This window comes from Eptatretus burgeri, chromosome 15 (genome assembly GCF_056783735.1).
Source record: "Eptatretus burgeri isolate ZD-2024b chromosome 15, Ebu_testis_v1, whole genome shotgun sequence".
Taxonomy (NCBI): domain Eukaryota; kingdom Metazoa; phylum Chordata; class Myxini; order Myxiniformes; family Myxinidae; genus Eptatretus; species Eptatretus burgeri.
The window spans coordinates 46237484-46251167 of NC_140975.1; the positions used below are offsets into that span (position 1 = coordinate 46237484).

General features: G+C 46.3%; 2 protein-coding genes and 1 pseudogene across 2 annotated transcripts in view; 1 reads left to right on the forward strand and 2 right to left on the reverse strand.

Moving 5' to 3' along the window:
- Positions 1 to 5461, reverse strand: part of LOC147012103 (glutathione synthetase-like) — a 12811-nt gene extending 7350 nt beyond the window's left edge. Inside the window, exon 1 of the mRNA XM_085856368.1 lies at positions 5214 to 5461. Within this exon, the coding sequence (XP_085712494.1) occupies positions 5214 to 5228 (15 nt within the window). The 5' untranslated portion in view covers positions 5229 to 5461. The remainder of the gene's footprint in view (positions 1 to 5213) is intronic.
- Positions 5462 to 8147: 2686 nt separating this feature from the next.
- Positions 8148 to 9778, forward strand: LOC147012104 (uncharacterized). The gene is made up of 2 exons (XM_085857451.1): positions 8148 to 8798; positions 8956 to 9778. The coding sequence occupies exons 1-2, from the start codon at positions 8184 to 8186 to the stop codon at positions 9733 to 9735; spliced, it is 1395 nt and encodes a 464-aa protein (XP_085713577.1). The 5' UTR covers positions 8148 to 8183; the 3' UTR covers positions 9736 to 9778.
- Positions 9779 to 11694: 1916 nt separating this feature from the next.
- On the reverse strand, positions 11695 to 12569 carry LOC147012105 (uncharacterized; annotated as a pseudogene).
- Between the last annotated feature and the right edge of the window lie 1115 nt (positions 12570 to 13684).

Below are 13684 nucleotides of genomic sequence, written 5' to 3' on the forward strand. Positions count from 1 at the left end.
TTCAGAGGTTTCCTCCACGTTGGCCATGGCCGTAAAATCCCATTAAATATGAACAACCGTCTAACCCCCCCCCCCCTCCGGGCCGAGGGGCCTTGCTACCGAGCCTATAACCTTCCTGGGGCCCGTCCCGACATTTTTTGTTTCAGAGGTGGCCGCGGCCAAAAAAAAACATTAAATATAAACTACCCCCTAAAATCCCCCCCGCCCCCCGGCCGAGGGGCTTCGCCACATCGCCTATAACCTTCCCGAGGCCCGTCCCGACAATTTTTTTGTTTCAGAGGTCTCCTCCTACCTTTCACCGTTCAGAAGATTAGCGCGTGCAGACAAACAAACAAACAAAAACTTAAAAATATATATATATATATATATATATATATATATATATATATATATATATATATATATATATATATGCAGATTGTTACGGAAATGGCCCTTAGTAGGCTACTAAATATAGGATTAGCTCAGATCTCCCAGTAAATGCATGTTTGGCTAGGCTGTTCAGTAAAATGGATGTTTCATGTGTGTCGGGAGATATAAGAGGCTTTTTATTGTTTGTGCGGTGGTGGCAGATCGAGAGCTCCCTCTTCTTTCTTCCCCTCTCCGGATGATAGGCCCGCCCAGTCGGCTGAGGGGAGGTGGCCTGGAGAGGGAGGTGGAGCTGGGGGGAGGAGTTTGTCGGCTCCGTAAAGGGGGAGGAGCCAGTGGCTTCGAAGCGAGCGAACGAAGAAGAGACAGTGGTGATTCTGCCGGGAGAGAAACTGGACCTGGGCGCGCCGGGACTGCCTTCTGTGGCCTGGAGAAGCGAGCCAGGGCCGAAGGAAAAGCAGGGAAAGGACTGCAGGAGGTCTGTCTGCCCTCGGCAGCGAACGGAGACCTCTTGGAGTGGTTCAGTTTTGGGAGAAGTACAAAAACGGCAGTCGGTTTTGAGGCCACGAGTGCTGAGAGGAAAAAGGAAAGCGAGTGGTGCGATCGGCAGGGAGAGGACCTGGCTGCTGTGTGAGTCTGGAGTCGGTTTCGAGAGGAAGTGGTCGACAGGTTCAACGTGTGTCTAACGACGGAGCCTTTGACTGTCCCTACTCACCCCACGGCTCGACGACGTCTTGGAATCCCATGGACCCAGCCTGCCGGAGCCCGGCACCCCGATTTGGCCTTGTCTGGTGAACAGGCCAGGCCTGGACTTTTATGCTGGACCTTGAGATAAACCAGCTGGGACCCATCGTCGATCTGGCGGTCTTGTGCCATCGACCTTACGTGGGGTCAGAGCGCGCGGAGACCACGTGCGGTGCGAAAAAGGAAGGCGAGCGCCATCTTGCCATGCGGCGTGTTCGAGCTTGGGCTCGAATCCGTGGACATCGGCTTGTTACAAGCGACATTATTGCTTTTGACACTTTCCTCTCGTCCATGAAACATCACCAAGTACTCTGTCTTGTCTGCATGTTGTATGTCTGTCTTGTCTGCATGTTGTTTAAGGCATATCTCGGTAGGGACCCCCTCGAAACCCGTAGTTCCCTAGTTAAGAACGGGTTCTAGATTGTTAATAACATTGTCGTGAATATTTTGCTTGTGTTGTGTTCCCCGAGGTTCCCCAATAAATCTGGTTGGTTCGTATGAAGTTGCCGCTATGGATTATTTCGTGTTGCGTCGAGGAACGATCCGTTCGATTGGCATATAAAACCAAAATGGTTACAGACTGGCAGAAAACGCTCGGCATCTGACAAAACCAGTCTGTAAAGCCGCTGTCACACCTTGACGTTTTAGCCAGCGTATGGCAAGGTATCAAAATGTATGTAAAACGCTGGCGTACGCTGAACTATGGATGTTTTTTTCCAGTTTTGGACGTATGCATAACATATTAGTAACGTACACAGAACGTTTCGATAACATGTAGATAACTTATATCAACGAATGCTGAGCGTGTTGTCGCTGTTCACAACCGATGCCCAACGATAGTCTAACTTAGGCCTAAGTCACATTTGCTCTACGGCGAGGATACGGCGGCCGTATGCCCTCTGAATTGACAGAAACGTGCGGCGGCCACAGAGTTTCTGTGGTGGCCTCAGGGTGGCCCAACGCCGTTTGGCTATCTTTTACAGGCCGTAGGGGTCGCCGTGGAATTATAACGCGGAGTTATAACTTTTTTCATTTCTACGTTGTCCGTAGCAATTCGACATGCCATAGTTGTGACGTAGTTGTGTTCCACATCGACCGTACGTAGGGCGTACGGTGGACTTGCGTTACACTGAACAACAAATTTCAAAATTTTTTTTACTGGAGATGTGTAAAGTGATTAAGACTAATTTGGGTACGCTGATTTCAAAAATCATAACCGTTTTGCTGTATCACGTCAGGATTTTCAGGAACAGAAATATTCCCATTGCCTAGAAGTCAGGATTTCAATGAAATTTACATATGTCTTTAACATGTCTATTTCGTGCAATTGTTGTTAACTTGTGTTATATTTCTTTCTTTCAGATAAAGATGAGTAGGCGTTCCTGTACCAATCATCCTGACAACTTCTGTTATGTCTGTGGTCGGTATACCAAAAAGATCAACAGCGAAGTATATCTACAGCAGTGAAAATGAAGGCCGCCTACTTTCACTACTTCGGGTGTAAGGTGGGGGACCAAGAACAGAGCTGGGCACCACACATCTGCTGCACAAGCTGTCACACAACCTTGACTCAGTGGTTGGTGGGCAAGCGCGCGAGCATGCCATTTGATATGGCGTGATATGGCGTGCCCATGATATGGCGTGAGCCGCAGAATCATCATGATGATTGTTATTTCTGCTGCACAAGCATCGCCGGCTTCAACAAGAAGAATAAAGGTCACATCAAGTACGCTGACTGCGTCTCTGCTCGTAAACCTGTGCCTCATGATGACGAGAACCGCGTTCCAACACCTCCAGCTGATCAGAACATAGCTGTAAGCAGTGGTGAAGAGGATGGTGATGATGAACCTTTTGAACCCGACACTCAAGAATCACACCTTCTGAACCAGGGAGACTTAAATGATCTTGTAAGAGATCTCTCGCTGTCAAAGGCGAAGGCAGAGCTGCTTGGATCAAGGCTGCAGCAGTGGAATCTACTTGAACCTAACACCAAGATATCCTTGTTCAGAGCACGTCACAGAGACATGGCTGAGTTCTTTGAGATGGAAGACACGATGACATTCTGCAGTGACATCAACGGTCTGTTGAAAGAACTTGGGTGTGATCACGATCCTGCAGACTGGCGCCTCTTCATCGACTCGGGGAAGAACAGCTTGAAGGCTGTTTTGCTCCACAATGGCAACGAGAAACCATCAGTCCCACTGGCTCACGCGTTCGGCATGACAGAGACCTATGAGACTATGCGGCAGCTGCTTGATTCCATCAAGTACAATGACTTCAACTGGCACATCTGCGGAGACTTGAAAGTGGTGGCGCTGTTGTTAGGGCTGCAGTCAGGCTACACGAAATACATGTGCTTCCTTTGTCTCTGGGATAGCAGAGACGACAAGAATCACTGGACGAAGAAAGATTGGGAAGAGCGAAAAGAGCATGTACCTGGTCGACACAACGTGAAGCATGTCGCCATTGTCGACCCAGCCAAGGTTTTCCTTCCACCACTCCACATAAAGCTCGGCTTGATGAAAAGTTTTGTACGGGCAATGGATCTGAATGGGCGTGGGTTTTTATCTCAAGGAAAAGTTTGGCAACACCTTGGCGGAGGCCAAGATCAAGGCTGGTGTCTTTGTTGGACCGCAAATCCGACAGATTATGAAGGACGAAACTTTTCCGACAAATCTAAACCCCAAAGAGCTGGCAGCGTGGAGGAGCTTCAAAGCTGTGACGGACAACTTCTTGGGGAACGAGCGCGCGGACAACTATGAAGAAATAGTGCAGCAGCTGCTGGAGTCCTTCAGGAAACTTGGCTCCAGGATGTCCCTGAAAATCCATTTCCTACACCAGCACCTGAACTTCTTCCCTGACAACTTGGGAGCAGTCTCGGACGAGCACGGCGAGCGATTCCACCAAGAGATTTCACTCATGGAGACGCGTTACCAAGGGCGGCACAACCCGAACATGATGGGCGATTTCTGCTGGTTCCTGCATCGTGAAACTGACACAGAGCAGCACAAACACAAAGCCAAATGCCTAAAGCATTTTTAATTACATTCTAGTGGAGTTTTTCTGTAATTTCTATAATTTTGAAGCATTCATGATGAAATAAATGAATAAATGAATTTTTGTAAATTTCATTGAAATCCTGACTTCTAGGCAATGGGAATATTTCTGTTACTGAAAATCCTGACGTGATACAGCAAAACGGTTATGATTTTTGAAATCAGCGTACCCAAATTAGTCTAAATCACTTTACACATCTCCAGTAAAAAATTTTTGTTGTTCAGTGTTATTCGTGCGGCTGCCATAGTATCTTATCAATGAAAAATGAATTTTGCCCTAAAAACCGAATACATTTTAAAAAAATAGCACTGGAAAGCGGGCGTAACTCCTCAGCCCCTTGACGCAAACCAATTTCAAGATGGTGGCCATATTGAAAATCGCAGTATGCCCATTTTGGAAAGGAACCTTCCTCTACTCAATCTCATTATACCTCGCTGGAATAAAATCAATGTGTGAAGCCGTTCTCAAGTTATTGTCCGGAAACCAAATTCAAGATGGCTGCTCTAACCGCCATATTGGATATCGCATCACACTGATTATCGAAAGGAACCTTCCTCTACCCAGCCCCAACACACCCTGCAAAAATGGATTTAATCGGACAAGGCGTTTTCCTCGAAATCGACGGAAACCAATTTCAAGATGGCTGCCATGGTGGCCATATTGCAAATCGCAGCGTGCCCATTTTCGAAAGGAACCTTTCTCTACTCAACCCCAACAGACCCTGCAAAAATGGATTTAATCGGACAAGGCGTTTTCCTCGAAATCGACGGAAACCAATTTCAAGATGGCTGCCATGGTGGCCATATTGAAAATCGCAGCTTGCCCATTTTCAAAAGGAACCTTTCTGTACTCAACCCCAACACACCCTGCAAAAATGGATTTAATCAGACAAGGCGTTCTCCTCGAAATTGACGGAAACCAAAAGTTGACAGACGCTCGCCCGACAACGCCTATGACGACAATACCCCTTAGCCAATTCAGGCTGAGTGGTAAAAACCGAACACAACGAAGCATTCATGTTTGTTCACGTGCGTCTCCCCCACCTGTTCGAGCCGCATCTTCGCGCTTTGTTCATTCAGTTCGTCGGTAGAAGTCCTCCTGAAAGCATCTCTCGTGTGTCGATCGCGACTTTTTTTTTTTTTGGTTGAGGGTTTAATGGCGCTGTCAGAGCCAGGAGGCTCTATCCACGCCGCGCACCAGAATCTGATCAAACTCGCCTACAGCCATAGCCCTTCAAAGGCAGATACATTTTAAATGGGTCTCCCACATTCCTTCAGGAATTTTAATACCGCCTTACAGAGTTCAGGGTGCTTCCAGTTCATCCGCCGCAGCATCACCTGCAGGTCCAACATCCTTATCCCCATAACTCTTGTACGCCGAACGAGCCGCTGCCTCGATTTCCCCATAGAGAGGGGATCGCTACTTTACCTCGTGTTTTCACCTTGATTTGTGATGTTTGTTTTTTTACTCCTCTTGTGTTTTAATTAATAACAAAAAAGCAATCCGATCACGTGGTGTGACGGACTGTCGGGCAAGGATTTAATTTCACAGAAAAACCGGTTGTAATTTGAAATATCCATGATTACCTCAGCCTGATGAGTTTGATGAAAGTGATTGTGGTTCTGGGGGCATCATGCTTGATGAGCTGCCCTGGGGGCAGCGCTCGCAGAGTGCGCGAGCGATCGGAACACAGGCCGGAGCTCGAGCCTGTGTGGACCTTTGGATGTGGTGATTGTACCAGTTTAGATACAATACACCGCCACCGAAGGTCATTTACTCATCTTATTTTACCTTAAACATGGGGAATTTCAGTTGAAAGTGTCTTGAAAGTTGGTTTTCTTGGGGTCCAGGAACAGATTAATTCACTCCATTATTTCTTATTGGGAAAATAGTTTGGGAATCGAACTTTTTGCAATCCGAACAGCCTCCTGGATGAATCCAATTCGGATTCTGGGGGCACCACGTACTGGTATATTCCGAACTGTTATATTTTTATTTCAGTAAAAAAGAAGTGGTATATTGAGTAGTCGATCTAGTCGAAAATTTTTTTTTTTTTTAATTTTTTGGAGATTTGTTCTACCCTTATTATCAGTTTTTAAAATGGCGATTTCAGTTAATATAATGGCGATTTCGATGAAACTTGGTTGGTAGGTTCATACCATGACCTAGTTGTGTGCAAATGAGAACCGTTGCTCTGGACACCACCGTTGCCTAGCAACGGGACTTGGAAACTTTAGAAAAATCATTAAAAAATTTATTTTTTCGAAAATCAAAAATCGGGCCACGAGCGACTGTGGGTAGTACATTCAGCCATATTGCCAAAAATTTCCAGCCGGATCCTATGAAAACTGTCGGAGAAGACAGACTTTGAATGAACCCTGGTCGAAAACAATAAAAAAACGAAGTTCGTTATATCTCAGAGACTTTGAGTCAGATATAAATTAAACTGGTATGGTAGGTTCATGGTATGTCCTAGTTATGTGCGAGAAAGAACCGTTGCTATGGACCCCTCCGTTGCCTAGCAACGACCGAAAAACCTCTAAATGTGTGGGTATTTTAACAAAAAAACAGTCTGCAGCATTAACCCTTGAAGCTAGAATCATGAATTTCCTTGTGCTTTATCCTCAGGTCATTCCCCATCGAACGGGCCCATCGCGTCAGGTTCTATTGGGTAGTCGACTACCCATGTCCGCCTACCGGCTTGTATACCCACTCGTTACCGTCCGTCTGGCCACACGTTCGCCTTAGGGCCCCCCTGCGGTCGCCTTGCGGGCACCTTGAGGCTACCTTGCGTCTGCCTTGAAAATTCTATGTCAGCTGCAGGGACGTCCTAAGGTCACCGTGCGACATCAAATCAAAGACCGTACGGCACCACCACATTTTCGGTCTCCACAATTTCTAAATACGCCGTGCGGCTCCCCGAAAAATAAAAACATATGTGACTGCTACATTGTGTGACCGTGGAAATACTGCGGCCGCCGTATAATTGCTAGTGGCCGTAGATTTTGGAGACCGCACGGCCGCCGTGGCAAATGTGACTTAGGCCTTATGCATAGCGTGCGGCAGTGTATCGCCGACGATCACGTGGCGTAGCCTATTAAAAGGCTGCGGCTCGACGATTCAAATCATAACCACACTAGACATCGAAGTGTCAAGCCGTTGTCACACCTTGACGTTTTAGCCAGCGTATGCCGACGTATGAAAAATTTGCCGAATACGCTGGCACACGTCGAATACGTTATGGGTAAGCTTTGTATACGTTAAGAGCACGCTGAAGCATGCTGGCATACGTCGTAGTACGCCGAGTACGTCGACAAATTTTCAGCATGTTGAAAATTTTTCGATGTATGCCAGCGTATGACACACACGTTCTGCATACGCTGGCCATAAGTTGTAGGCACGTTACGCGATCGTTGATACACGTCGACACAGGTTACTTGTAAGTTACTCATAAGTCGAAACACGTCGAGGTAATGTTTAGTGTACCCGAAACTTATTTCTAACCTATGAGTAACGTGCTTTGAACCTATGTGTAACGTTTCTCCAACGCACATTGATGTATGTAGACGTATTTGATTGACGTCTTCCGGATGACCACAGAACTTACTGAACGTGTTTCTAACTTACAGCTACCGTATAATGGCGTATTGGCAGTGTTTAGGGGAATTGGTATATAAAAAATGGGCTTCACAGGAGGAACCGTCAGTGTTCCAGACTCCATGTTTTTTTTTTTAAGGTTTTTCTTTGCTTAACTATTGATGGTTTTTTCCAGTTTTTGGCATATTCATAACGAGTTGGACAAATGCATAATGTATTAGTAACTTACACAGAACGTTTCGATAACTTATACCAACGAATGCTTAGCGTGTTGTCGGCGTTCACAACGTATGCCCAACGATAGCCTAACGTATGCATACCGTGCGGCAGCGTATGGTCGACGATCACGTGTCGTAGGCTATGCATAGGCTGCCGCTCAACGATTTAAATCGCTGCCGCTCCACTATTTAAAATGGATGCTGGCGCTCGACGATTTTAATCGTAACCAAGCTCGACATCGAAGTGTCCACATCATCGTCATGCCGAAGAAAACTTCAAAGAATGCTGCGAAGAAGTCTTCTGGCCGTGGCCGTGGACGTGGATGCAAGGAGGATCCATCATCACCAAAACCCGCCCCACCACGCTCACCCTCTGACGGAGAGGATGCTGGCTCAAACGCCTCTCGGGCATCGTCGGTGGCATCGATAGCTGCGTGCGTGGCCTCCGCATCCTCTCAGCCAACCCTTGCGAAGAAGAGGGCTAAGAAGACACAGTTTTGTCTTGATTTCCAAGAGGAGCAGCTCATGTGCGATTTCCTTCGCGAGAACGCCACCATCTGGGACATGAAGAAGACGGACTACCGGAGGGTGGACAAGAAGGCAAAGCTCTGGGACGATCAAGGCAAAGCCATGGGGAAGTCTGTCGAGCACCTTCAAGGGTGGTTCAAGTTCCTGCGAGACACCCACACCCGTCTCGACAAGAACAAGAGCGGTGACGGCGCCCCCGAAATGACAGAGAGGGAGCAGTGGGTGAAGGCAAACTTCAGCTTCCTCAAGACTATGGTCCGCCATTGTGCTGAGCCCGTCAATAGTGTAAGTATAAACACATTAATATCAATACTAATATTTATTTATATTAGTTTTACTGTACTACAGATCTCTAAGCAAATTATTCATTGATTACTACAAATCAATGAATTTGCTTCTTATTTTTGCTTTGTAATTTACTAATCAATTGTCATAATTGCAGATAAAGGAAACCATTGCAGCACACAGTGGGGACCTCGAGGATGCCGAGGCTGCCTGTGCAGAGCTCATGGTTGGTGACGACAGCACGCCCTCCCCTGTCCCCTATTCATCTGCACAGGGCAAGGGGAAGCGTGGCCACGATGATGACCAGTTGCTGCAGTCACTCCAGAAGAGGGTGCACGAGTCTGGGGAGCTCCTCAAAGTTCTCGCGCAGCCTCAGCCCATCACAGCCACCGTAGCCTTCGCCAACTACATGTGTGACAGCCTGCTCAGCATGTCCAAACGCAAGTTCCGGATGGCAAGGTCACACTTCACCCCAATCCTCAGTGAGCTCTTAGATTATGAGAGTGATGAGGAAGAACCTCCCATAGTCGACACCGTCCCTGCTCCTGCTTCCATGCAAACAAGTATGGCACCAGCTACGTACCAGCCACCTCGCCACATATCGAGACACAAGGCACCGGCTGCGTCAGCCTGGGGCTCACAGACAACTGTGTATGTGGACCCTAATGTGCAGCAGCTACAGTGCCAGCCGATGATGCCTCCTCCCCCTCAACATGGGTTCCAGCCAACCTCCGCCTCTGCATCAGCTGCTATAGGCTCGGATGAGCAAGTACTGAACCAGTGCCCAAGCGCCTTTGACACTAGCAGTCAGAGTATGTTCAACATCTCTGGACTCTCAGGAATGCTCAACCTGTCCAGCGATCCTATTGCTGCAAGCACCCCGTGTGGGGAGCTGAAGACACCTCCACCACCAGAGAAGAACAACTACGTACAGTGACAGCTTGGTTGTGTACTTCTCTACATTTGCAGAGACATTGTTTTGGCCATGTTTGTGGCATTTTTTATATACGTTTGACCAGTGTTATCATGTTCCATCATTTTTCAGAGCACTGAATAAAAGCTGAGCAAACTCTTGATGTTTGTTGTTATTTTTTTAATATTTAATTCATAAACAATAATTAACAATAACAAGCCGGTAGGCGACATGGCTGCTCACTCGAGATAGAAAGCTGGCCGACGCGACTAGCCGATATTCATGTACATGCTATCAATCAATTTAGCACAATAAATATGATTATCACAGCCCTCTTAGTTTGCACCCAGAAACCCGCCTTGTGAAATTTCAGGCATGTTTCCAAGGAGACTCTAACAAATGGCAGCCCTGGTAATTCCATTTATCTATTCGCTACAGATTTTATTTTTAGCAGCGTCTCGCGTAGCTAACACTGCTCTAAAAAGAGAGCTCGTCGTCGTTCTTCTTCTTCTTCTTCTTCTTCTTCTTCTTCTTCTTCTTCTTCTTCTTCTTCTTCTTCTTCTTCTTCTGAAGCCAAAACCCTTATATTAGGACTCTGCTCTTTTATATACGCGATCCATATCTCCTTCAATACAAAACACTTGTACACATCCTCGCATTGAGGGTGCCTTTTGAGAGCATCTATCATGAACTTTTAAATATATTCGGACATTTGCTTTAAAGTTTCGAAAAGTTCATGTTACTATTTAAAGATTATTCCATGTAATGTATTGTAATTTCGTAAATACATTATTTATTTCGTAAATACGTAAATACACTATGACGGGTCTCGTTATTGGCTTAATCAAGGCACGTGACGAAATATTGGAAGTTGTTGTTTTTTTGTTGTTTTTTTTAGACGATAAAACCCTTAGGATGCTGCGCTTGGACACATTTGTCCTTGTTTTATATGATGCTGTAAGACATTCTCTTTGGGCACATAAAAAAACAGGTCCCTCGGAGGTCCAGTTTCGGAGGTATTGATTTTTTGGTGCAGTCCACAATAAGTGTACTATGTACAATAAAGTATTTTAGCTGTTGCTCAGCAACGGAGGTGTGCATAGCAACCATTCATTTTTGTGTACATGCAAGCCACATTGTACACATTTCACCCAAGTTTCATGAAAATCAGACTCTTTCTCTCGAGATATTCGCAAGTAACCATTTCTGAAATGTTCGACATGTACTCGCCCAAAATCTATCTCCTCCTACAAATCTTTTTTGTTAGGGCTGCAAATTGCCATGAAGGGAGCTAGATAGATTGCGCACAGAACTCTAAGCTTCGATTTTTCGATTTTTTTTTTGATTTTTTGACCACTTTAAAGGGCCGTTGCTATGTCGTTGCTAGGTCCCATATTCGAAAGCACATGATTCCCAGAAATATTGGTCCTACCGACCAAATTTCATTGGAATCGGTTGAGTGGTTTCGCCCCTAGGCTTGACCAAAGTTTCGTGGACAGACAAACATGGAAATGTCCAGAATAAGAGTGCTCTAAGAGCAGCCAATAAATTATGGCCTTATCCCTTATGTCTTTATCCTTTGTAAATCAATGAAATGATGTTCATTTCAAGAGGAATGTTACTGTCTTCTTCTTCTTCTTCTTCTTCTTTCGGCTGCTCCCGTTAGGGGTCGCCACAGCGGATCATCCGTTATGATCCGCATAATGATTTGGCACAGGTTTTACGCCGGATGCCCTTCCTGACGCAACCCTGGTCGCCTCTTATGACACAGGGATATGATACACCTATTTTAACCGGGGCATACACCGGGCCCAGTACACTGGTACTCACTTCACCGACCTCGGAAGGATGACAAGCTGAGTCAACCTCCTGGTGTGTATTAATTCAAGCGGATAACGGGGCTTGAACTCAGGACCTTTTGGATCCCAAGCCGCTACCCTAAACACTACGCCGACACCAGGCTAGGAATGTTACTGTCTCTGAGGTCCTTTTTTGCCTGAACAATGCAGTAATACAAATATCTAAATCATCCTATCTTGCCACGGAACTATGCCAGCTGGGGAGTTAACCCAGTGCTTGAGGAGATTCCTCTGTTTCTTTCCGTCCTTGGAGGCAGTGTTGTGGCCAGTAGCTGTCTGTGTATCCTCCAAGTGATGTCCCTCTCGCCATGCTCTTGGAACAAGGTCGCGTTTCTCATTCTCTGCCCGGTCAAGCTGCTGGTTCTGTAGTCCTGGGTACCTGGAATTTGAATTTTATTTTATTTACTTCTAAAGCGCACCTATAATAAAAACATATATTCTAATGCGCTGTACAATAAAAAGTAATATAATGATACATATAACATTTAAGGTAAATCATATAATTTTTAGAAGCATAGGCAAAACGTTAAATTGCATTGTATACTGTATAATATATGCTATGTAAACATGAATTACCTGGTCCTCATGAGGTTGTGCAGGATCAAGCATGCTTTGACAATGAGCTTGACAGTGGATGGGGTGATGCTGCATGGTACTTAGCAGAACCTGGAATCTGTTAGCCAGGATGCCGAATGCATTTTCTACTACCCTCCTTGCTCGGCTAAGCCTGTAGTTGAAGATGCGTTGCTCATTCATCAGACCCCGGAGGCTGTATGGCTTCATCATGATTGGTCGTAAGGCCAAGGCATCGTCACCGATGAAGAAGTAAGGTACGTCCTGGTTGTCGTTTGGAAGAGGTTCAGGGTCAGGGAAACCAAGGGTACCGTCTTCAGCGTATTCCTTCAGCTCACAGTCATTGAATATCTGCGCATCTGATGCTGAGCCAGTACCGCCGACATCTGCCCAAATGATTTTGTATTCAGCACCCACAAGCGCCATCAGAACAATGGAGTAGAATCCTTTATAGTTGCAGTATTGGGACCCACTCTTTGGAGGACAGCGGCAGGCCACGTGCTTCCCGTCAAGTGCGCCACATGTATGGGGAAAGTTCCATCTTTGGAAGAACTTGTCAGCTATGGCGTGCCAACCATCAGGAGTACTTGGACAAACCAGCACCTCATCCATGTATTCGTCAATAATGGCTTGACAGACTTGTCTAACCACGAGGGACTGGGTGTTATGAGGGACCCTCCATCCGAACTTCATCGAGGCATACTTGTTTCCAGAGGCAAGGTGACACAAAGTCAGTGCCAGCCTCATGCCAGGCTCAAGCGGATCCCTGTAGAAGGTGTACTGCTTGGTTATCCTTGGACCCACTCTGGCTAGCAGCTCGTCGAACATCGCTGGGGGCATACGCAGGAAGTTGGTGAAGGATGCTTGGTCCTCGTTACGGAGTTCCACCATGAGCTGGTCATACATGCCAAACTTCCGTCGCCTCCCGATCCATGGTCTCACCCAGTTCCTTCTCCTCCATTCAGCTCTTCTTCTTCTGACTCTATTGGCACGCAACTGGTAAATTGTCAAATCGATTGAGGTCATGTTGATGTTGGAGGACAGGTAGGTATTGTCGTTTCAGCCTTGCCGGATCTCTCGGATGGCATGGACATGTACTCACCACGGAGTCTGGAACACTGAAGGGTTCCTCCTGTGAAGCCCATTTTTATATATCAATCCTCCTAAACGCTGCCAATACGCCATTATACGGTAGCTGTAAGTTAGAAACACGTTCAGTAAGTTCTGTGGTCGTCTGGAAGACGTCAAATACGTCTACATACGTCAATGTGCGTTGGAGATACCTTACACATAGGTTCAAGGCACGTTACTCATAGGTTAGAAATAAGTTTCAGGTACGCTAAACATTAGCTCGACGTGTTTCGACTTATGAGTAACTTACAAGTAACATGTGTCGACGTGTGTCAACGATCGTGTAACGTGACTACAACACGTTACTCATAGGTTAGAAATAAGATTCGGGTATGCTAAACATTACCTCGACGTGTTTCGACTTATGAGTAACTTACAAGTAACGTGTGTCGACGTGTGTCAACGATCGC